This window comes from Uloborus diversus, chromosome 8, assembly GCF_026930045.1.
Source record: "Uloborus diversus isolate 005 chromosome 8, Udiv.v.3.1, whole genome shotgun sequence".
Lineage (NCBI taxonomy): Eukaryota > Metazoa > Arthropoda > Arachnida > Araneae > Uloboridae > Uloborus > Uloborus diversus.
Window position 1 is genome coordinate 103789974 of NC_072738.1, and position 24799 is coordinate 103814772.

The 24799-nt window shown below is 34.5% G+C and overlaps 1 protein-coding gene across 1 annotated transcript in view; it reads left to right on the top strand.

Annotated features, from left to right (window-relative positions):
• Positions 1 to 24799, top strand: part of LOC129228524 (uncharacterized) — a 59623-nt gene that overhangs the window by 13968 nt on the left and 20856 nt on the right. Inside the window, exons 4-6 of the mRNA XM_054863203.1 lie at positions 8186 to 8754; positions 9298 to 9583; positions 10947 to 11189. Of these exons, the coding sequence (XP_054719178.1) occupies positions 8186 to 8754; positions 9298 to 9583; positions 10947 to 11189 (1098 nt within the window). The remainder of the gene's footprint in view (positions 1 to 8185; positions 8755 to 9297; positions 9584 to 10946; positions 11190 to 24799) is intronic.

Consider the following 24799-nt stretch of genomic DNA (forward strand, 5'->3'; position numbering starts at 1 on the left):
CTCGATACAATTTTTATTTTCGATGCAGACCGAGTAGTGCAGCTAGTAAGAAATAAGCTATAAGATTGAAATCGCAATACTATACTAATGTGATGTATAAGTTAGATTTTTACCAAAAACTAATAGGACACGGGCCAAAGTTTCCTGATGAATTTGTTGGCCAAGTTTAACTAGTACCAACTGTGTCAGATTTTGCCCAAGGATGATTCTCAATAAAGGTAAATTTAATGTTCTTGGCTAAAAAATACCGATTCAGCAAGTCAAGCATGAAGTCTGAAACTTTTCCAACAATTCTTTTTAAAAACTACATTATGCATTAGTTTCAATGTGAAGCAAAAGTTGAACGTCAGTACACTGTAAAAAAATTCCGAAACGTTACTGGTTATTTCCGTGGAACGTTTCGGGATTTCAGAGGTTTTCGCCTATTTCCCTGCAAAATCAAGTATCTTTGCAAAAAAGTTTCCTGAATTGCTAAAAGATGTACGAAAGCAGACTTTGCACTGGTGCGAAAAATATTTTTTGCTACCAGTTTAAAGATTGACTGAGCGTGTTTATTTAGTATACCGGCGTTAGTTTGTCTGCGGCCCGTCCGGATTGACTAAGCTCCCAATGGGAGCAAATAACTCATTGGACAGCTGAAGCTTTGCGAGGCGGGAATTGCTGGCAAGGAATATGCTGGGATCCTGCTTGCCATTTTCGCGTAGCTTTGGCCGTGGTTGCGCTAATGCTTTTGGAGCTTTCTTGGTAAACCAGGAAGATTCTAATCAAATACATTAAACCTATTCAATTTTTGTAGAAGGTTCACGACTGGCTTTAACAGGGGATAATTCTCAGTATTTTAGGAAGGGTACTCACTTTTATCGGAAAACGTTCCTGGTTTTTGTAAGATATGTTACTGGTTGAAATTGAGCACATCAGCTGCCTATTATTTTCCAGGAACGTTTCTGAATCGTTTTTACAGTGTATTTGAATATTAAAAGCTTGAAAATGTCTTTACCAAATCTTATCCAAACTGCAAACATTATTATCTGAGTAAGTAGTTTAAATATTGGTAGGGGTAAAAAACAATGGTAATAATTTATTAGAGATGTTTTATCTCTATACTTCTACTACAGTAGGAAATTTACACAGAAGAAGAATAAATTCCATTCCTACGTTTGGCCCAGTAAGTAATTATTGCTGCGAAGGTGTTGATGTTTTTTTCCTTCTAGCCTCCCACTTACTGGGGCTCTCACATTTCTAGAACTGTTAGCAGTACAAAATCACAGGCTCTTAAAAGCAGACTACTAACTTTTATTTTAATAATACAGTTTATACGAAATGTGAAAAATCCATGAATTTGTTCGTATTAGCTGTTATTCGTAACAACCGTGAATGACTGATACTGCGAAAAAACAAAGAAATGTTTACCTAAAAACATTACTACTAATACACACACTGTTATCTCTAACTATTAGTAAATTCAGTAAAAAATCGTATTCTTATTTCTTATGAATGAATGTTTCTGGAAAATATTGACAAAATTAAAATGAAAAACGTCACTCGCGGAATAGGTTTTTTCCACAATGGATGATGAACAATTTTATCTCCGAGTAAATTGAAATATCCACAGGTAAACAAATGTACCTATGTAAAATATTTAATATTTTCATTTCTTTACACTATGGGATTTCTACTACCTAACAAACTAATGAATAATTTCTAAAAAAGAAAATTACAGTATTCAACCACAAACTTTTTAAGTAAAGTGGGAAGAATTTTTTTTTTCGTCTTAGCCGAGATTTTCAATTTAATGTACGTATAATACATGAAATTTTTAATGTAATTAGATAGTAAACTAAACTTAACAAACAGCATGTTTGTTATAGCCGTAATTTCGTATTAAACGTGATCGCATTAAGAGAGTTCAACTGTAATTAATTAATTTATTTATTCCTCCCCAAAATTTCACTGAAAGGATTTCTTACGCATCATTAAATTGTATTTTTACTGAAATAAAAATTTAATAAATTTAAATTGCTAAATGGTTTTAAAGAGCATTGTGGCAGCAACAAGAGTAAATATTACTATTGAAACGGTTCGGAAAACAAAGTAATGGTGTCTAGGCACATAATGAAGAGAGATTTAGGCTTTCGGTAAAATTATAACTATTCTTTTCCAGGGAACCACACGAACAGTGTAATAACGAAAAAAAAAATATAAATAAATAGGTAGCAATCGAAGTAGCATTATTGAGACACTTTTTTGAGGCAACAATTATTTGTCCTTTTCTCCCTGTTATTGAGATAGATAAAGTTCTAAAGTCTGCAGAAATTTAAGAAATTCACCAAAATTTGAAGAGTTTGAGAGAAAAGGGTTCCTTAATTAACCTCTCCCCCTTAAACATGATATTTTATTTTTTTATTCAAATGTAGTTAAATAAGTTAAATTTTAACGTAGTGAAACACCTTTGAAATTCTGTCTTTTTACTGAGATTAATCATTTACAAATTGGTCATTTGCATGTTTCTGGCTATCATTATCATGTTCTCAAATATTATTACTATATTTTGTGTCTGTCATTTTCCTGTTCAATAAGAAAAAATTAATAAAATAATGAAAGCTGTACAGAGGGTAACTTTGAGCTAAGGTGAACATCTCCGATGTTAATTTTATTCATAAAAGAAGACACGAATATTGCACTAGCATAAAAAATAAATAAATAAATAAATAATAAAAACTAAGATAATAAAATTTTATTATTTTTTAAACCAAAATTTACTATTATCTGAGAAGAACTCAAAACCCATCGAACATAAAAGAAAGAAAAAGTACCACGTCTCGGATTCCTGGCATTTAAAGGCTGATCAAACGTCAATTAGTTTCCATGGCAGCATTAGACCAGAAAACGGCTAGAGACTTCGGCCGAAGTTTTTATTCATGAATAAAATTAATTGCAAAGATTGGGAACAATATATTAAAAATAAAAAAATATTTAAAAGTTTTTACTTTGACTTTAAATTGTAAGGCTGTTTAATCACGTCTTTCTATCTTTTCTTTACTAATAATAAAGCTGAAAGTCTGTATGTCTGGATCTCTGTTACGCGCATAGCGCCTAGACCGTTAGGCCGATTTTCATGAAATTTGGCACAAAATTAGTTCGTAACATGAGAGTGAGCACCTCGAAGCAATTTTTCAAAAATTCGATTTTGTTTTTGTTTTTTTTCTGTTCCAATTCTAAGAGCATTTTACCGAGCAAATTATCATAACGTGGACGAACAAATTACCATAAAGTGGACTAACAAATTACCATAACATGGACGAGCAAACTACCATATGCGAACATGGACTAACAAATGAACATAGCAAATTGACGAGAAATTCATCATCCATTATTCTTAAATATACAGGCGAACCAAATGACCTTTTAATTTTCTACTACGGTCAAAGCCATGCTGGTACCTCTAGTTAAAAATAAAGTTCAAACTGTTTCAATTTTCTTAACGCTATTGATTTCCCTAAATAAAATGACGTCCTCAAACGTGATAAGAAAATTCTTAAATGGAAAGAACAAAAATATGTTCTCATGTTTAAGGAAATTTGATTTGAAAATTTTTGCTGTTTTACGTTACTTTGCATTATGTGATGTTAAAAATTCATAAATTCTACTAGCAAATGGAATTATTAACCGAGTCACTTCTTCTTTTTTTTATTTTGCGTAAACCTCTTTTGAATGTTTCTAATGAGGTTAACATTCCAGTCCGTTGTGGAATTGGCTGTTCCAGTGTTCTTCATTTTTTTTTCAATCGCTGTCACTCAGCTGACCTTCATTTTCTTACATTGAAAAAAGCTCAAAATCACCTGATGTATAGGATGTGAAGCAGTTAACAGTTCAGCCAGTACTTCCAAACAGTGGCGGATTGGTTGAAAAAATCGGCCCTGGCATTAGGACCCATAACTCTTTTAGATATTAAATTTTACCTAACGATTGGGATATCACTTAAATATGAGGAAATTATTCTTAACAACTAAATATGTTTTATTTAAACAAAATTTAACAGATAGGGACGCTTCTGCGCTTTAATGGTGAACAAATTGATACAGTATTAGCTAAACTTTATTTTGGGGGAAAATTGTGATTGTAATTGTCCATTTAAGTATTTTTATAATGCCTGGAACTTGATTGAATATTTCCGTAATGATAACACTGCTTGGCTAGTATGTCCTTTTCTGCAGTCATAACAAATAACTTAATTGCCCTGTTTTATGAAACAGATCTAGCGATGTTCATGGGTGAAAGAATAAAAGGCCGTCTTAGAACGTGATGGCTCCCTCGACACAAACATACGTTACGTGACCCTATCATAAACATTCCTTTTTTTAAACTGCCATACCCTGACGACCCCCGACTCGATACGAGGTCAAAAACCTGGTGGGAGGGGTCGGGTACGAGTTTGGCAGCCCCTTAGTTTTATTTTTTTTTTCTCAAACGCATGTACAAATGCAAAGAGAGAGAGAGAGAGAGAGTGGACTTAGCTTTCTGGCTTCTGGGAGTCATTAAAGTATTAGCAATATAAACTAAATGGAAAGATTAACATTGAGTCTGAAACAGGGGGTTCCGGGGGGCCTCTCCCTCGGAAATTTTTTGAAATTGTAGTTTTAAAGCTCAATTTTAGACAATATTTGATGTTAAGGGAGCGTAGGTTCAGGATTTCTCCTGCTGTAATTTTTCGGAAGTGGAAATCCAAAAACAGAATTTTAAATTATCTTCGAGTATATGCTATGAAGAGTGGTTCCGGGGGCCCTCCTCTGAAATTTTTTTAAAAAAATATTAGCTCCGAAAACGCAGTTTTAGAAGATCTTTGATGATTTTAAGTCGAGATATATTCCGAGGCCATCCACCAGAAAGTTTTCAAATTGAAGTCTTTAAAGCCTTTTTTGGTAAAGACTAGGGCACCGGCAGTCACTTGAAGGTTAAGTTCCAAAAACGAAATTTTTGCTGACTTTCAGTGATGTTAGGAAAAGGAGTTTTCAGGAGGCTCACCCATGAAAATTTTCGAAATTGAAGCACTAAAAACGAGATTTAAAACGTTCTTCATTGATGATGTCTAGAGAAAGGAGGGGACGGGGCACCTTCCCAGAAAATTTTTGATACGGTTAATTTAAAATCAGTTTTAGACCATCTTTGGGAAGGTTAAAAAAATGGGAGAGGTTCGAGTGCTTTCCTCCAGTAAATTTTCGAAACTGGAATTCCATGTTATGACGGGAGTGGATTCGGCTGTTCTCTTACGAAGTTATTCAAAATTAAAGCCCCAAAATTTAAATTTAACACGATCTTCGATGATATAAGGAGGGGGGGGGGAGGTTCTGGGGTCCACCAGAATTCTTTCAACATTGGTTTTTATCTACTTATTTTCTTTTTAAACTGAGGGGCCCGAAACCGTGAGTTTGTACAGCGTACAGAATACTTTGTTTCGTCAAAAAATGCTTTCAACTCACATTTCGGCGGCCTTTGGCCTTTGATTTGATAATCTTAATAGTGTAGAGTCTTTCATGATCCTCAATGGTATTTTAGAATTGCATTTTTTAAAAATAATTTTACGGAAAAAAATATTTTGTCCCTTTTATTCCAATTGTTATAAACAGGGTCGCCGAGAGCAAAAGGGGAAAAAATGACATAGGTCAATTTTTTTCACAATCCCCCTTCTACACCTTTGACCATTAGGATATTTTATCCTCTGCACGAGTTCATTTCCGAGCCGAGCCCCTATTCTAAGCTGACACGACCTCAAGTCGGCCCTTGTTGTAAGTTGCATTTTATAGCAATTGTGAATTGTCACTTATAAATAAAACTGTCTAAGAGACCAAAAGTATTTCAACTTTTTACGACCGGTAAGGTTTCCCCGTTTTTTTATTTATTTATTATTACACCACTAAAAATATATTGGCAGCCCCAGGGCCCGACTAACTGAGAGTGAGACTTTAGGCCTACATTAATTTGGAGGACCCCTGAAGACTATGCAGTGTTTGATTTACATTTTTAAAGCACGAATGAACATTTGGAGACCTCTTTGTCTAATCACACAACTATCTATCAATCACTTATGTGCATTTATGAATCCCATTTGGGCCCCGTCATAATCGTGACCAAGGAAAATTCGTTACTGGCTGCATGATTAAAAATTCCTCTTCAAAGAATTTTTTTTTTCCAATTAATAAATCATATATTTTTTTTTAATACATGTATTTTTCATATCGTTGCAATGCTATGCATAATTCTTTGAAAAATTTTGGCCCCTTAGGAACATGGGATCCCAGGCCTAGGCCTAGTCAGCCTGTGTGGTAATCAGGTCCTGGGCAGCCCTATTTCAGAATTTCCCCCTCCCCAGTCCTCTTGGTGACGGCCCTGTCTCCCTCCACCCTCAAGCTTTAGACCATGCGTAAAGAGGAGCTGAGTCTGCTTTGCGAAGTTGCGTTATTCTAAACACATGCGTGCAAAATTTACATTTTGCTGTTAGTAGACGTAGACAGGACCGAAATACTTTGCTGTTAGATGATCGGCCCGAAGCATGACCGACCCACCGGGCAAATGCCCGGTTGCCCGCCGGCTGTATCCGCCACTGCTTCCAAAGAAGTCGGGAAGTCGGTATTTTTTATAAAACTCAGTTAAGATCTTAATCCTCACAGACGTGGTTTATATGCTTGATCACTGAAGCCTTCGTGTAATAATAAATGTATTCCCCTGGAGAAATGCGTTTTTCTTTTGTGTTACTTCCTTTAGACCCATTCTGGTTGATTCAGAACCCAGGAAGGACAAACGAAGATGTATTGAAATACAGAACTTTACTTAAAAAATAGCAAAATCGAGAAATAAAACTTTTTGAAAAACTCGTTATTGTTGGTTAACCGTTTCGTTAAATGGACAATATTCTAGAGTGATGCGCTCTCATTCAAAATTAACCAATTGTTTGTGAAGATTTCGTTGTAAAAGGAGTAATTGCTTATGCATGTTTGCTCATTAAGGGTTTACCACATAGTTAAGTTTAGACAGAAGGAAGATTTTTTTTCCCGTAAGTTACCGCCCTATAGCCAGGGCTAAGGCAGAAATACATAAAATACCAAGTTGAACCGAATCATTGCTTCTGTCACTCATCTGGTCAGTGCTAATTCTATATTAGCTACCAGTTTGTTTGGCACTCTTGGCCTCCTTAAGAGGTTTTTCCACCTCCAGCTAAGGCACTTCCTATTCCGGTGAGTGCTAAAAAGCACGAAACTGCAGTCCTAGTATGGAATAGCTGGCGGTGGATTTTATGTAGAAGGAAGATTTCTTCTGCTTCTTTCTAGCTGCTATAATAAAGAATATCGCAACTTTTTCCGCCTCTCACAGCTCATATAAACGGTTTTGAGGGTGTTAAAAGAATTTTTGTAATCTATTAAAGTGCCATTTCTTGTATTTCTCACATAGTAGCAATAACTTATAAATTACTGTGTAATTTGTTCTATGAGAGCATATTTAAAACTGTCTTACTTTAATTTACACATGATGTAGTAGAAATACCAAACACAAGTTATTTTCTTAAGATATATACTGCCGTGCTAAGCGCAAAATTCGAATCTGCATCTGAGTTCAAAATGAGAAATTGCAGTTCAAAGTTGTGTACCTCCATGTATTTCATACAAATGCAGTTTTTTCAGAATTTTTAAAGAAATAATTCCTATTCACCAATGACCATAAAACATTGTCTTTCGGTAAAATATTTGACAAAGAGTCACTTGGTGACTAACTCAATTTTGATTTGAAAAAAAAGTGCAGAAACGACTTTTGTTCTTAGCACCAAGGGCGCCTATATGGGGGGGGGGCAAGGGAGGAGCTCAACTCCCCCCCCCCCCCGTTTGAAATTAGAACTTTCTTGCTTTTAGTACTTTTTTTTGCAAAAATTTAAAAACATTTCTTCTCCAGCAATTAATGAATAAGTTATTAAAAATGAAAAATTTTAATAACTCTAATTTGCACTGAAATCGGTTTCTATGGGGAAAATATCCTGCTAAACCATGGGGTAAATATCAGAGTCCCCCCAGTTTTGCATATGGGCGCTCTTGCTTAGCACGGAAGTATAGTTCTTAACTTTAGACCTATAATGCGGTACTTTAATGTAATATAGGTTTCTTCAATTGTATTTTAAGAAGGTACTTTTATACTTCCACAGGTGGCGTCTCTGATGTAATTGGAAAGGAGAAAAGGCCTGAAATAACTGCATTTCCTTTAAGTTTAAATGACGTTCCTGAAATTCGACTCTTACTACCAGGAGATGTTCACGCTCAGTTAAATAACTTGCAGCAAAATGTAGCACACATCGGCCCGCAGATTCTTCCTCAAAATTATGCTGTACCAAATAAACCACATAACGAACGTCCTAATCAATATAACAGACACCAGAACAATGGCGGAAGCAAGGTTCCTAGCAATGTTTTTGAAAGTCAAAGACAACACTCCAACTCCCAGAAAACTGATGCAAATATAGGAAATAAAAACTATGATGATAGCCGGCAGCAACAGAACCAGCCAAGTAATCAGAACTACAACAGAAATAAGCATCAAGCCGGATTTTCTCAGCCGGACCCAGCGCCCTATCCTGATAAAGTTATGTTTCCGGGACAAAATGTCGCAAATTTTAATCAACCACATGCGATTACCAACCCTAACAATGATCAGAGGCACGCTGCAGTCGATTCAGGCGGCTACCAAGATGATCCTAAACTTGATGCAAGAGCTCCAGTAAATACTGCAACGCAAAATTTCCAAAATAGCCATGGACAAAGACAAGTCCAAAATGTTAATGTACAGCAGCAACATACTGAGCCAGTCAATGGGAATGTGAAGCAGAACTCTTATCCAAACCAACCTCAGGGTAATTACAGAGGAGAAAGTTTCCATCCATTGCCAAATGCTAATGGAAATGCGCAAATACGTAATCCTAACAATCAGAATTACAATCAACAAGTTCATGTGCAATCTCATAATAGCTTTCAAGGGTATTCTTACCAAAATGGTGGGCAGGCATCCAGACATGATAATCGGCAACAAAATGGATGGAGAATCAAGCAATCAAACGCAGGTAATCAAAATTATAACCGCGTCCTAGTTCCACCAGAGAAGCAAAATTTTTATTCTATTCAAAACAATAATCAACAAGGTGGAATACGAAATACTCAGCCAACTTTTAACCACTTAGGAAATGACAATTTCAATCAAAACCAGAACGTTGGGAGAACAAAGAAAACCGAAGTAACTTCTGTTCAAGACAAAATTAATCAGCAGACACTGACGGACGACAGCACCTTCTTTTCATCCAGGCCCAGCGTAGCTCAACAAGGATCAACAACAGGAGAATTTTCACAGGAAAAGTTAAATGACAAAAAAGATTCGAGTGCGTTTGACAATACTGGAGAGCAAGTTTATTTCATTCCCCCCGTGCTATCTCAGGATGATGTACAGAAGAAAATAGAAGCATTTGATCAAACAATTGATGATACATCTTTAAGTAAAGACACAAACCCAACAAGAAATGTCGGAGCAGATAATTCTGGAATAATTCAACAGCAAGGTGAGTGCTTTTGAACTTCTATGTTGTGTCATAAATATAGCAGATGCAAATTTCACTGCAGAAGGCTCTTTAAAATTAAGCCTGAATTTTAATTTAAAGTTCTTTCAAATGACATTGTTTACTAGTTGATAAAATACATAGATAAATCTTTTATCCCCATAACTGTACTTTTACTTTTCGTCAAATTTGAATTTATGCACTAAAATTAGTTTTAGAAACGAAATCCTAATTCTGAAAATTAAAAAAAAATTTTATTTGCAATTACATGAAATGATTGTTACAGTCTCTATGGTAATATTGTTAGGATGTACGATTACACCTCGTTATAATTTAGTTAATGTGCACTGTAAAAACGATTCAGAGACGTTTCAGGAAAATAACAGGTAGCTGATATGCCCAATTTCTGTGAGTAACATATCTTTCAAAAACCAGGTACGTTTTCCGCTAAGTCAGTCCCCTTTATGAAATTATCCTTGAAACTTCCTGACGAATTGAGAAATCTTTCCTGTTTAAACCAATCATGTCTCGAGAACTTTCTAGAAAAGTGAATTAGCTTTAATGTAATAGATTAGAACCTTCATGATTTACCAAAAAAAGCTCCAGAAGCATTGGAGCAACCATGGCTATGCGAGAATTGCATGTAAGAACCAAGCATATCCCTTACGTGCAATTCCTACCTTGCAAAGCTGCAGCTATCAAGTGACTTATCCGCTCTCACTGGGAGCTGAGTCAATCTGAACGGGTCTAATTGAACTTAGGTCGATACACTTAATAAACGTGGAATGTAAGTACGGATTACTATGCATAATCCTCAATCGGATATTACATCTCATTACTCTAATGAATAATAACCGATTATTATATAATTACATTTAATACATTACGTAAGGGAAAAACATAGTTTTTATTTGAAATTTTTCAAACAAACCAAAAATCACTTTCGAGGCCAATACCAAAAATCAAGAGAAAACAGTTGCAAACGCAAATAACTCAGAATATATCTGTTCGATTTTTCTGCTTAAATGCATTTCTCAGCTTTTTTGAATTTTTGAGTAAAACGGGTGCAAAGTTCAAACCATAATTTTTTTTATAATTCATGTTGTATAGCAGCTCCTACCTATGCCTACTAGTACCATCTCTTTCCCCCAAACAGGTGAAAGTTTGTCCCTTGTACTAGTTACCTCCAAATCATTAATTTTTGACACTTACTTTTTGGTACTTAAATTGAGACATTAGAATATATTAGTTCTCAAAACCCAAATCTGACACAGCAAAATTTTGCTAATAAGTTTAGAGGGATCATGCGTTTGTAAATTATAAAAAAATATTTTTAGTATTCTTCTTGGTTTCATTTCGTTGGTAGAAATCGAACCGACAGAGATTGATGTTGGCGCTGGAGCAACTAGTAGTGGCAGGCAACCACCAGCTATGATTGACAGAATGGGATTTTGTGACTGTTCGACTAACTGTGCCCCGATCCAACGATCTCCAACTGAAAACTTCGGCTCAACAATCCGAGAAATAGCCCGCTCGCTAAATGCAGAAGCATTTTTCGAATTTGTCGGATTATCGGACGGAGAGATAGAAGATTTGCTGGCCGCTGATGGTAAGTGTTTTTCATGATACTTTATCATTACATGTCAATGCTATTGTTGAATTTGATCAAATTTGGCTACTTTTCTTTCAATCTAACAACAATTAAACTGTTCAGAATAGCATAGGTTATCATAAATCGTGAAATCTCTAGTGATTTATGGCTGCCACGAGGCTATAATTCAAAAGTACTTTTTCACAACGTTAACTGTATCAAAATTTCAGGGAGTGGTAAAATGGATTTAAAGAAATAACTTGTTTAAATAATTTATAGCAGTTTTAAGATTGGTTGGTATGTTTATGCACGGTTGTTAGTTGACTACCGTCTGTAAGTGCGTACCACAGTATGTGGTTGCAATAGAACTTTTTATAAGTCATCTACAAATCCATTTCTTGTTCATCAATTCTCCAGAAATTACTTTGATTTGTTTCATGCATATAGTAGCACCACATTTTTTGGTGCAAAAAACAAACAAGGGTAACATCATGATATCATTTTCAAACCGCTTGAAAAGTCTGAAGAACGTGCAGTTACATTTATGAGCATCGGAAGATCGAAATAATTTTTGATTTTGCTCAACACATTTCTCCTCCAATACAAAGTACTTAGCCATGCTTCGTTTTAAAATGTGAATGTGAATGTCCTAAGGCCCCTGGTTCTAATTCTGGCATTGCAGTATCTGCAAGAGAAACGAGGCAATTTATCGCCCCGTATTCACCAGAGTATCTGACCTTCAGTCAGAAAATCAAACAACCCGTCGAAGCCTTCTTCAACCAATACAGGATAAGACTTTAGGAGCTCATTCAATTCGATTTTGTTTGATTCGATCTATTTCTATCTACCAGTGGCGTAGCGAGAAATTTCCTTCTGGGTGGGACAAAGGAAATTTCAAGCTGCACTATTGGTTGACACAATTGATCGTATTAGATCCGATCGAACTCTGTTAGAGTTGAATGAGACCCTTAATCTGAGCTTCAAGTGTGTGACGTGAACCAACGGAACGTTGAATAGTCAGATTCTTGTACGCGACGAATTTGATGTCCGATTGGTGAATCGGGAGTGATTTTGTCCACGACAGGAAAAGAAACTCGACCTATATAATAGAATCAACCTGGTTGTCTCACCTTATCGAGTTGCCTTTCAGAAGTTTTCTCCCATTCAGTCCGCAAATGCAGGACAGCCACATCCACCATCGAAATCCATCTGTTCTGCCTACCTCCCTCTCCCCTCCAGGGCCAGAATAAAGCATGTGATCAAGAGACACAGGTAGAGGGTACCGAGAATTTATGAGCACCAAACCTGTAGTTAAAGTTTAAAAGGATGGAGTCATTAAATATCGCACTCAGTCAGTTGTAAATATTAAATCTAAAAAGGAAAAAAAAAAAAATGAAATTCTGAAAATATAAAACTTTTTTGCGAATTCCAAAGCCACTCCATTCCCTATATTTATATTATTGTTGCATTTAAGATGTATCTTTTCATACAATAGACGCCCGATTATCCGGCTCCGTACTATCCGACCTAGTAAAGAATATTTGAATTGGGTCATTTGTAAAACTGGTCATGGAAATGCATGGGGAAAATAAAGAATATTAAAATGTTTTTCATTTTCTACCCCCTGCTTGCAACCTCCGTGCATTCTGATGCCCCAATAACACAGGTGGCACATTAGTTAGAAGCTGTCTCGCGGTCACTTTTGCACACGACACTTATCTATTAAATAAAACAATAAGTACTACTTCTGCTTTTGTTTTTTACCTAAAATATGTAATTACATGTGTTTTGAATTAAGTGGGGAATAGAGTTAGAAGATGGAACTCCGTCCTATCCGGATTTTTTGTGATCCGGACTGCCAATCCGCCACATTAGTCCGTATAATCGGGATGTATTTACATTTTATTACTTTTAGACCAAATTTGACATCTTACTTTATAATCTACTAGTGGTACCCGCACGGCTTTGCCCGTGATAGAAAATTAGAAGATCTCTTGGTTCGCCTGTATATTTACAAATAATGTATGGTGATTTTTCTCGCCAATTGGCTTGTGCCCATGTTCCGGTTCCGCGTTATGATAATTTCGTAATTTGCTCGTCCATCTTATGATAATTTTGTTCTTAAAATTGGAATAGAAAAAGAACCACATCGAATTTTCGAAAAATCGCTTCGAGGTGCGCACTCCCATGCTACAAACTAACTTTGTGCCAAATTTCATGAAAATCGGTCGAATCGTCAAGACGCTATGCGCGTCACAGAGATCCTGACAGACAGAGATCCGGACAGAGAGAGATCCTGACAGACAAAGAGACTTTTAGCTTTATTATTAGTAAAGATTATTTATCACATGTATCACTACTACTTATGATATATGTATTCTGCCGTAGCAGGTAAACGGCAGTATCTGCAGCAATGAGTTTGAGATACATTTGAAGAAACGCGTTTTGGATTCCACTGTAACAATGAGGAAATGGTGTAATAATACGCTGTTTTCAGCGGACAGCAAATAAGCAAGCTTGCACAATAAAGCTGACGTACAATAAATGACAAAAATGCGGAAAAAAATGACAAAATTGCAGTTACTGCCCTTTTCCTGCCCACGGCAATATTATACACGATAATATACGCAAGGATTTCAAAACGTATGGTAACAAGAGCTCTGAAGAGTACGCAGATTCTCTGTGTGAATAAAAACCACACTGAAATGAACGCAGCTTTCGAACCGTACCGGTGGATGGAGCAGGATGTCCTCTAACAGGACAAAATGTCAGTTAGAAGATGGCTGCGTTGACAGAAACGAATCCCGCCTATGAAACATGAAGTGTGATAAGGTTTTTGCGTTGGGAAGTATTGGACCACCCTCCTTACAGTCCCGACCTCACACAAAGTGACTTCCATCACTTTGAACTTTTAAAGAAACACAAGTGCGGCATAGAAGAAATCACCATCAAGAATATAGAACCACATCAAGATGACTTACTGAACACCATCATCGGTTATGAACTGCTGATTTAACAAGTGTTTCTTTTAAGGTCCAAAGAGTTGAAAATCACTTGGTACGAGGTCGGGACTGTAAAGAAAGTGATCCAATAACCTCTCAAAGCAAAAATCTTATCACACTTCTTGTTTCATTGGCTGGATATGTTTCCCTCATTGGAGTCATTTTCTAACTGACATTTTGTTCTGTTTGTGAACATCCAGCTCCATCCACCAGTACCTTTTGAAAGCTCTGATTATCTTCGTTATCTTCAGTGTGGTTTTTATTCACACAGAGAATCTGTACACCCGCCAGAGCGCTTGTTACCTTACTACATTTGTCTTGGCTGCCATAATACCTAAGCACCAAAATATTTCATTACTTCACTATACAGTGTAAACACTGAGAGGAGGCACCAGTGTTTTCAAAAATTATAGTCGGGTCCTGTCCCACCCAATGGCTCTGCAGCGAAAGATCACGATACTGTACACTTCTACTGCGGCATTGTGGTCCATTGAGGTTCTTGAGCCTTGAACACCAGACCAGACACACAAATTTTACATCTCATTCATATAATATGGTCTGATTGACGAATGATATAAAACAATAGCTTATCCATTTTGCTTTTCCACGGATTGCAACCGTGCATTAAATCTTTGTTTCACATTCAGGAAAACGATACGCTCTGCTTCTTTGACATTCGGGGAGGTAGGGATTAAACATTATATTTGTTCAACGTATGCAAATCAGACAGAAATCATTTCAAATATAAGTAATCCTCCATCTGTATTGGTAAAGGGATAAATACTTATAAACTTGCACTGCATGACCCTTTGGAAAATTTATCATTACTGTTTCGTAGTATAAGGATGTATTACAGATATTAAGCACAAATGAACTGGTTCTTATGAAAGTACTGTTATTTTTTTCTTGTGGAAATGGTTTTTAAGTAAACGAAAGACTAAATTAACAGTCTACGCAGAGGATAATTTATTGTAACGAAATTGTAGCATGCAAATTTCAAATCATCTTGTATATTAACCAAAAAAAAAAAAAACCCAAAATGTTTTAATTTCATCTTCTAAGGAGAAAACAGAATATATAGCCAGTTTTTATAAGAATTATTTTTTTCTTTTTGTTAAAGCTAGCCTAAGATACAGTTTCCTCAACCTTTTGAAAATGTCAATCGCATCAACCAAGCAAATTAAGTTGTTTTGCGCGAATGTGCATGCTGTTTTAAACAGTTCCTGCTAGTTGAAAAAAGTATTTAAAAGACATATTTGTATGAAATTAACGTATTTGCATAATTCACATTTTAATACTCAAGTGATTTTTCTGATATTTTGGGATTTCATGAGTACATTTGTTACAGTTTTACGCATTGAACATAATTCTGGGGAGAAAAAAGAAACAAAAACTAATGTTGAATTAAAAATTTTAAAAAACGCCGAACTTGAAAGCCGATCTCTTATTTAAATGAATCTCGCGGTCAGAACACATATGTAAAAGGTTAAAACAATTAGTTTTTCTCGAAATAACATGGGAAAGCACCGAAAAGGAAAGATAATCACATATAATATGCTCACTACGAAAATGTTGAATTCAGAAAGAAACTAGTATGTTGTGGTTATTATAAAACTTTTTTCTGTATCTTTCTTTTGAATTCTTTGTTTAAATTGGTATAATCGAAACTACTAGTTTTTGCTAATTGATAAAGCAGAACCAAGAGGGAAAATTGAAAATACTTTTAAAAGCTTTGATTGCTAAAACCAACCACAAGTATTTTATTTGTTGACAAAAAGAAACTGGTAACGGATAAAAGTTTTAAATCATTGCAGGTTTTCTCCTATTATCTGCCTACAGTGAAATCATTACCAATCACGAGAACAAAACGCCTGAAATTGTATCTAAAAAAAGTTATAATTCAATTTCTATGTAAGTGGGAAGTTCCAAACAAATTTCATCATTCGCAGAAAAATTCGTTCTTTCGATTGACAACCAATATTTCAAATATGCGAGCAAGTTTTCACTACAAAAACACAAACACAGCACTTACTGGTCGATTCATTTCTGGAATTGTATAAAAGGAAGTTACTGTTGCCAACTTATCAAAGAAAAAGTTTTGGAACTTATTTTTTGAAACAAATTACAAAGTGTTCCTTCACAGGTATGTCTACTCTAATTGAAAACAGTTCAATTGCAAAGGCAAACATCTGTATACGGTCCAAAAATTAACTGGATATGAGGAAGCTTTTCAAATTTCATAACTAACCTAAAGAAAAAAGAGTTGACGACAAGTAGACATACGATAAAATGGCTGCATCTATTCAACTAATAAAAAACAATCTTCTCGATCCCATAATTTTTAATTGTAATGCGACTCTAATGAAAAGCCTTTTGAGATAATTCATGCATCGCTCTTTTATCTACATGATGGCGATACTTTATTTCAAACATTGGTTCAGTGGTTTAAATGTCATTTGTTTTCCGTCCTGGCGAAACTTGTCCCACTTTGTTTCTTTAGATGTCAGTTTCACGTTTCATATCAGTGACTGTGAAAAGGAAATATCTATGGTGCAGAATAATTCTGTAATACACAATTACAATTGATTCAGTAGCTTCTTCAGCACGTTATTGTTTCATCGCGGATTTCAATGAACTCGGGAAAACAGTAAATACACCATTCTTAAGATGAACTTCATTCATGTAATTTCACATTATATTGTCCAAAAAAATAATTCTTGAGATTCTACAAGAGTAATTCCTGAACTTTGACCAAATGAATTGAAAAAGTAATTCTGTAGAAATTGGAAAAATTGTAAATCAATTAAAAATTTTCTGCTGAAGTTTAATTGAAATTAATTCGAAACAGTTTCAGTTTTCATATCAGCTTCTGAAAAGGAATTATCTATGATGCAGAATAGTTCGGTACGGTAACACACAATTACAAATGATTCAGTAACTCCCAGCACGTTATTGTTTTACCGCAAATTTCAATGAACTCGGGAAAGCGGTACAACTGTATTACATTGTTACAAGAAAGTTAATCCAATTAATTTTGTTTTTTTAATGTCAGAAGGCAATTGATAATTTAATCTCAAAAGAAAAAACGTGAAATGTTTTTTCACCATAGATATTACTTTAAATCCTTTCGCTTAGTAAAATTACCTTCCACATTAAATGTAAGCAGAGCTGAATTTACATAGGACTCACAAGAACTTCTTGCGTAGGCGCTCCTTCACATTTTTTTCAATTTTATGCAAACTTTTTCATTTAAGGCAAAGTTCAGGCTATTTATGCATAAAAATAGGATGTGAGGACTATAGAGCTCTTGCCCTTCTTTTAGTATAAATTAAACTCTGAATACAAAATGTGTGTGTTTTTCGTTCAAGTTCTCAGTGAATTAGTCTACTTTTTAACAGATTGGAAAATATAGCAGCACCAAGACATCGTCTGCAGACGCTCTCAAGAATCTGTAACGTTCGTCGCAGTGTTGGAGTGTTGCGCTATTTCTGCTACCGGGTTTAAATGTCCAGAGATAAAATGTTCGAAAGCAAAAATTGCACTAATGAAGGCCGCGAAGATTTATTTCCTCCAATCCTGATTTAATTCGCTTCTTACGTTTAAATTACGTTTTAGAACCAAGACAAGGAGCTTTTCGTGCGGGTATTAAAAATACAGAGATAAAATGTTCGAGATTTCCTCCGGTCTACAATATAGCCTAAAGCAAAGAAGGGCCAGAAGAGACATGATTCAGTTGTTTAAATTTATCAAAATGAATGTTAATGGATTAAATTTTTGCACGGAAAGCAGGACGAGGGGTCATTGTTTTAAGCTATTCAAATCTCAGGCCCCCTAATCTGGAACTAAGGAAAAACTACTACTTCAGTAGGATTGTGGGCACTTGGAACAGCTTACCGGAAGAGGTGGTAATGAGCAAGGGGTTGGATAGCTTTAAGAGGGCTATTGATCTTCATAAGGATTCTTCCAGTGCACAATTAGCTCTTTTTCAAGTCTAGGTTACGTTCTAGAACCAAGAAAAAGAGCTTTCCGTTTGGGCATTGAAAATGCAGGGATAAAATGTTCGAGGTTTCCTTTAGTCTGTTACTCAAGTTTAAATTATGTTTTAGAGCCAAGACAAAAGTCTTTCCGTTTGGCCATTAAAAAATACAGAGATAAATATCCAAAAGCAAAAATTTGAGTGCGGTAAATTTTCTTCTAGTACAGAATTAATCCGTTTTTCTAGTCTGGGTTACGTTATAGAACTAAGACAAAGAGCTTTCCATTTGGATATGAGAAAAAACATGGACAAAATGTTCGAAAACAAAATTACACTAATTAATATGGCAAAGGTTTCCTCCAGTCCAGAACCACCATTTCTCACACACCTCCTCACAATCGATATAGTTACACCTGAGCCCTCGGAGCGTAGTTGTGGTAAGTTGAAAATTATTCAAAGCTATGCGAAGGAGGGGAAAAGTGGTCAGACACACTGAAGGTAAATAATGCCTCATCAATAACTCTCCGTCAGATAAAAAGCTACGCGTGATTGAAGAGAGCATCCCATATTTGCATAACAGAGACTCTTCAAAACCCCTTCAGTTTCTAATATTAACTTGTGCCGGTTTCTATGGCCCTGCGGTCAGGATTCTTCTACAATGAGAAAGGTTCAGAGGCCACTTGAAATGGGCAGGAGAATTAGTGTAGGCATAATTTTATGCATGAATATTAAAGTGCTTTTCAGAATGGAGTCGGAAAATAGCATTCTTTTGGGAGTATGGGATCGAAGAAAATTAACTCTTACAGTTTGAACTGCGTTCTGTTTTTCATGATTTATTAATTTATCTGTTATCTTAAGCTTCATCCTGCTGCGTAATATTTGCACGTTGGTGTCTTGAATATTTTCTTAAGTGTTAGACTTTAAGTCAGAGTTTAGTTTGTAACAAAAAATGTGCAAGATCCCTATACTTCCGTGGGTACAGTATCTGCAGAAATGAGTTTTCGAGATGTTCGGGGGGAGGGGGGGGAACGCGTTTTGGATTCAATACTAAAAATGGAAATGTTTTAGTTAGAGATTATTTCGCGCTTTTTTTCAGCTGAAACCAAATAAGCAAGCTTGAGCAATAGAACAATAGATATCAATGTTAAGTGCAATAGATATCCAAAATGCAAAGAAATAACAAATGAAAAATTTTGCAGTTACAGCCCTTTTCTTGCCCACTGCAGAACAGTGAAATCTCGTTACAACGAAGTTCAAGGAACCGCAAATTTTGTTCGTTGTGACGGGAATTTCGTTATAGTGGAATTCAAGCAACGTATTAGAAATTGAATCGGGACTGAAATTTTATTTCGTTGAAACGGAAATTTCGTTGTAATGGTATTCGTTGTAACGGGATTTCACTGTATATTCTTCAGAATATACATTTACACCTAAATAATATGTACATAATTAGTTTCATTTCGACCTTCAAAATAAAAAATTTAAAAAACGAAGTACAGTAAGCCGCGCCGCCAGATAGGTTGCGTGCAAATACTGGTGTGAAACGGAAAAGAAACTCTTAAAGTATTGTATAGGTATCCTAAAATTAAGAAAAAGAAATTATTGGTATAAAAAAACATTTTAAATGAATTATTTGCTTGGTTCAAAGTCCACTTAAGGTGACTTTAAAAAACGAATTTTTATAAAAGTAGTAACTTGGAACGAGAAACGTTCGTCTAAATCCTACCTGTTTGCGTTCTAAGAATTCTGTAATTCATTATGTTGCATAGAGTATTACAATGAATATCTGTAACTTCGGAGTGATTGGTAACAGTCTTCAGAATGATATTTGGAATTCGGTGAATCACTGAGACTATTCTTTTTTTCTTAAAATAAAATGTAAAATATTATGAACATTATTGATGTTATAAAATGGTTTGAATATTATTGTCCAATCAAGAAAATAGAATTGTTGTTAGGTTCTCAGGCCCTTCATTAATGGAAGTCAATTGCCGCCCTGGTTTTGAAAAACTATTAGTATTATTATTATTATTATTAAATAAATGGACGTGCTTTTGCTGTTTTCCAATAAAATTTGCATACCCTTTGCCTCCCCTCTCCACGGAAAAATCTAAAACGACGGACCTATGGGTTCTCTTTTCTTATAATGATATATTTTATTCAGAAAATTTTTCTCCGAATGAAATAAAAGATTATGTTAGATGAGTAAATGATTCATCGTAAAAATATTTAACTACTGCAATTACAAAAGATACATAGCAAAGTGACTGAAGCATATTTTTTTCCTTTTTAACATTTCCTTTTTAAAAATATCTCATATTTAAAAATTGTGAAATTTCGGAATCTCCTTCGAATGATTTTGAGTCCTGTGTTGAATTTTAAACATACGCTTCCACGAAATTTATAGCAATAAATTTTCCCATGTTTTGATTTCAATAAAAAGTATTCTTAAACTAAACTTTAAAACTTTATTTTCATCGAGTAAAATTTTTTCTAACACTGATATTGTTATTTTGTAATAAATAGTAGCCAATGCCGAACACCACATATGAGACTCGGCCAGTGTTTGCATACACTTAATTAGGTATGGTGTATTGTCAGAAATCATTACTCATAATTTATAATTACCACTCATTATGACTTAGCTCGCTGTAAAAACGATTCAGAAACGTTCCTGGAAAATAATAGGCAGCTGATGTGCCCGATTTCAACCAGTAACATATCTTACAAAATACAAGAACGTTTTCCGATAATAGTTATTAACCTTTCTGAAATATTGGGTAATCTCCCTGTTGCAGCCAGTCGCGAACCATCTAGAAAAATGAAACGGAATTTATGTATTTGATTAGAACCTTCACAATTTCTCAAGAAAGCTCCAGAAGCATTAGAGTAACCACAGCCAAAGCTACGCGAAAATTGCAAGCAAGAACCAAGCATATTCCTTGCCTACAATTCCTGCCTCGCAAAGCGGCAGCTATCCAATGATTTATTTACTCCCATTGGGAGTTTAGTCAATCTGGACAGGCTGCAATCAATCTAAGTCGATACACTTTATAAACACACTGAGTCAATCTTTAAACTGGTAGCAAAAAATATTTTTCACACCAGTGAAAAGTCTGCATTCATGCATCTTTCAGCCATTCAGGAAACTTTCTTTCGAAGATATTTGCTTTTGCGGGGAAATAGGTGAAAACCTCTGAAATCCCGAAACGTTCCACGGAAATAACCAGTAACGTTCCGGAATTTTTTTTACAGTACTAGTTGCTTATTAAGGTTGAATAAGACATAGAGAAATTTCTTATATAAGTTTTCTCAAAAGTTAAATTATCGATAAAATAATTACAATAGTTGCCTAACTAAGTATTTGACCATCATTATGCAAAAATTTTAACAAACATAATAAGATTAATTTTTATAGCTGTTATTTAATACCTAGTACTCTTTTTTTTTTTTTTTTTTTTTGAAAAAAAAAAAAAAAACACTGGTCAGATAAATTTTTTCAAATTTTTACCATTCCATAAGCCAAAAATAATTGACAAACGCTGATCTACATCACCATACTTCCAAAACCATGAACTATAAAGCAGACAATCTGTATCAAATTAGCTGTTGTTATTGATAGGCTATAATTCGGAATACTTCCTCGTACCCAATCGAGAAAAAGATGTTACAAAATAATCATCTCGAGGGCTCATCCTCCTTCTATTATCGATCGGCGAAACAATATCTGAGGCTTCAGAGGATCCATCGCCCGCAGATCCAAATTTGAACCTAGAATCATTAAGAGGTTAAACCAGCCTGCACTTTCCCATTATAATCTCCCAGCTCTGAGCAAGAGCGAAAACTATATAAGGAAAGACTGGCTATTGTTAGAGTACAGTTAGCTTTTATTGCTTTCTTAAAAATGTTTTCTATCACGGGTCACGGCTATCACGACCCGATTTCCTTTTCTGGTGCGCCATTTTTTTTTTTTTTTTTTCTTTTTGTAAGGAGTATTCTTTGGAGTCTTGTTTAACCCAAGCATTGTCAGTTGGGAATGTGGGTGAAAGTGTTTTGTTTTCTCACTAGCACGGTTCATCTTTTTTTTGAAAGCTTAATTGATTTTTATCAGTCATTAATTTTACCACTCCCTACGTACACCACACCGTAAAGAATTACATGACATAAAGCATTGTTTCTTGAGATTTTTAGACTTGCAAACTGATGACGTGAAAAAAAAACGTGAAAAAAAAATCGAGGACCTGTGAGGGTCCTCACTTTCCCCCTCCCCTTCTCTTTTGTAAAAAAAAAAAAAAAAAAAACCTTTACTAGGTAAAAAAACTGTTGCAAAAGTTATTCCAGAATAGCTTTATTTTGCATCCCAACTTTTCAACTTTTTACTAGGAGTGCAATTGGATTTTTTTAGAAAGATGAGATACGTTTCTTTGTTGAAGTGCAAACGTTCATAAAACATTTCCAATTAGTTCAGAAATATTGAGGATTAAATTTGTACGTTTGACAAAATTGATCATTATGTAATTTGCTTTCTTAATTTTCTTTCATTTTAAAGCATGAACCAATTAATTAAGTAATAATACTGCGTTCAATTTATCATCTAAAATCAAAATAAACATGCAAAAATGCTGAAGAATTTAAACATTTTAAAATACTCATGAACTGGTTTTTCTAATGAGTTTCGATTAAATTTACGGAATAAAACATCTGAAGTTTAAAAAGTTAACTTTTGAAAAATCATACATCTAAAATATTAGAAATTAATAAGCTTAGTATCACTTCACGCTCAGTTTATCATTGCTATCCACATGTTTATAACTTAGGAACTGGGTGGGAATGACTTTCTATCATATTTCAAGTGACAAGGGATAAAATATTTAAAAGTAAAAACAAAAATTACTGCTTTCAAAATCATAATGTTTTACGTTTCTGAACATTCTCAAGAAAATAAACAAACATTTTTATCTTCATGGAATATTAGGAAATTTGAAGAGTTTCTTTTCATTAGTTTGTACCTTTATTTTCCTTGGCGAGTCGAGATTTTATTTGCATTCCCATTCCTCCAGCGGTCCTTCTTAAGATTTGTTTATTTATTTGATTCATTTTAAATTTTCTTGAAGTAATGGTAAGAATAATTTATAAGTTTAATGCTTTAATATCGATTCTTTTTTTAAGTTTCAATTGCATAGGTTTTATTTTAATTTTTGTCATTATGCTTTTCTTTTATTCATGACATATTTTTAAAAGGGTAAGTGGTGGATTTACCATGCCGCAAATACCACAATTGTGAAGGGCGCCACGACTATAGGAACTCCGGATATGATACAAAAGTGCACATGAAAGACGATTTATATAATTCTGTGATAAATAAGGATGTCTTCAAAAAAGTACTACAATTTTGCATGCATTTCAGTCTAATTTTTAAGATATTTTATTTCTGGAAAAAAATTAAACGGAAAGTTAAAAGGATTTAAGAGTTATACCACTGTATATAAAGCAATCAGAAAAGATGAATTATCTATTCGGGAAGAAATGTAGCTTTGAATGTTAAAAAAATTTAGTATTAAACAAGAAATATTTTTTAAACAGAAAAATGAAAATGAAGAACATATTAGAAATGAATTTATTAAAACATCATTGTAAGGATTTCTCAAGTTAAATATGATTGGGGGACGGTCGGTACTTAAAATGTTACCGACCCTCAAAGATTTTTTACTTTTCTTCGTTAAAGCACTTTTCTTACTAAAAAACACAATAAATGAGTTAAAATTAAACTATATTTTAAAAAGGAAAAGAGAAAGGAAAAACAATAGCCTATACGACATTTTTGCGTAAATTTATCTGACTAATTTTAGTAATTTTCTTTTATTTTTCACAAATGTTTATTCACTTATGTTTAATTATTACAGCAATTTCTTACCTTTACATTTGAATATATTGTGTGACATTTTTTAGTGTCAAGTAAAGTTTTATTTATTTATTTGTGATTATCTCTTTGTGAGAAAAAAAAATGTAACTTGAACAGTCAGCGAAATCTTTTTTACAAGTGTTCAACGGATCATGAATCGAAGGGAGTTTTCTGGCAGAAAAAAATAAGGAAAAACAGAAAATTCCTTATTAGTCAACAAAATTTTTACAAAGCTTTTACCGATCCGTGAGCAGTGGTGTTCCCATAGGATAGACTCCATATACGCCGAAAACTCGAACATTTTCTGGCCCATGCAAAGAATGGGACGAAGCTTTTTTAACCCTGCTAAAAAAATGAAAAGGATTTTTTTTTTTTAAAGAAATACGTTCACATAGCTCGATGCGGAATAGGTTTCTGCATACAATGCAATAATAAACAGAAAATCGTCAATTTTTGGACTTGCTCTGGGGTACAGATATTATGTATCGTGTGATCGCATACACATATTGTGCACAATGGATTGCTAGGAGTGTACACTCAAAAAAAAAAATGATGGGAACATCACTGTCCACGAAGTGAAAAAAAGTTGAGAAAAGCTGAATTGCGTGACTCTCTATCTACCGATACGCTACGGCAATTCAAAAAAAAAAAACTATCTTGATTGCTCCATTAATCGATTTGCAGATCGATTAACAAAAGTAGTTCGATGTGCAAACTTTTCGCTTTTTTTTCCATTTATTTCCGTAAT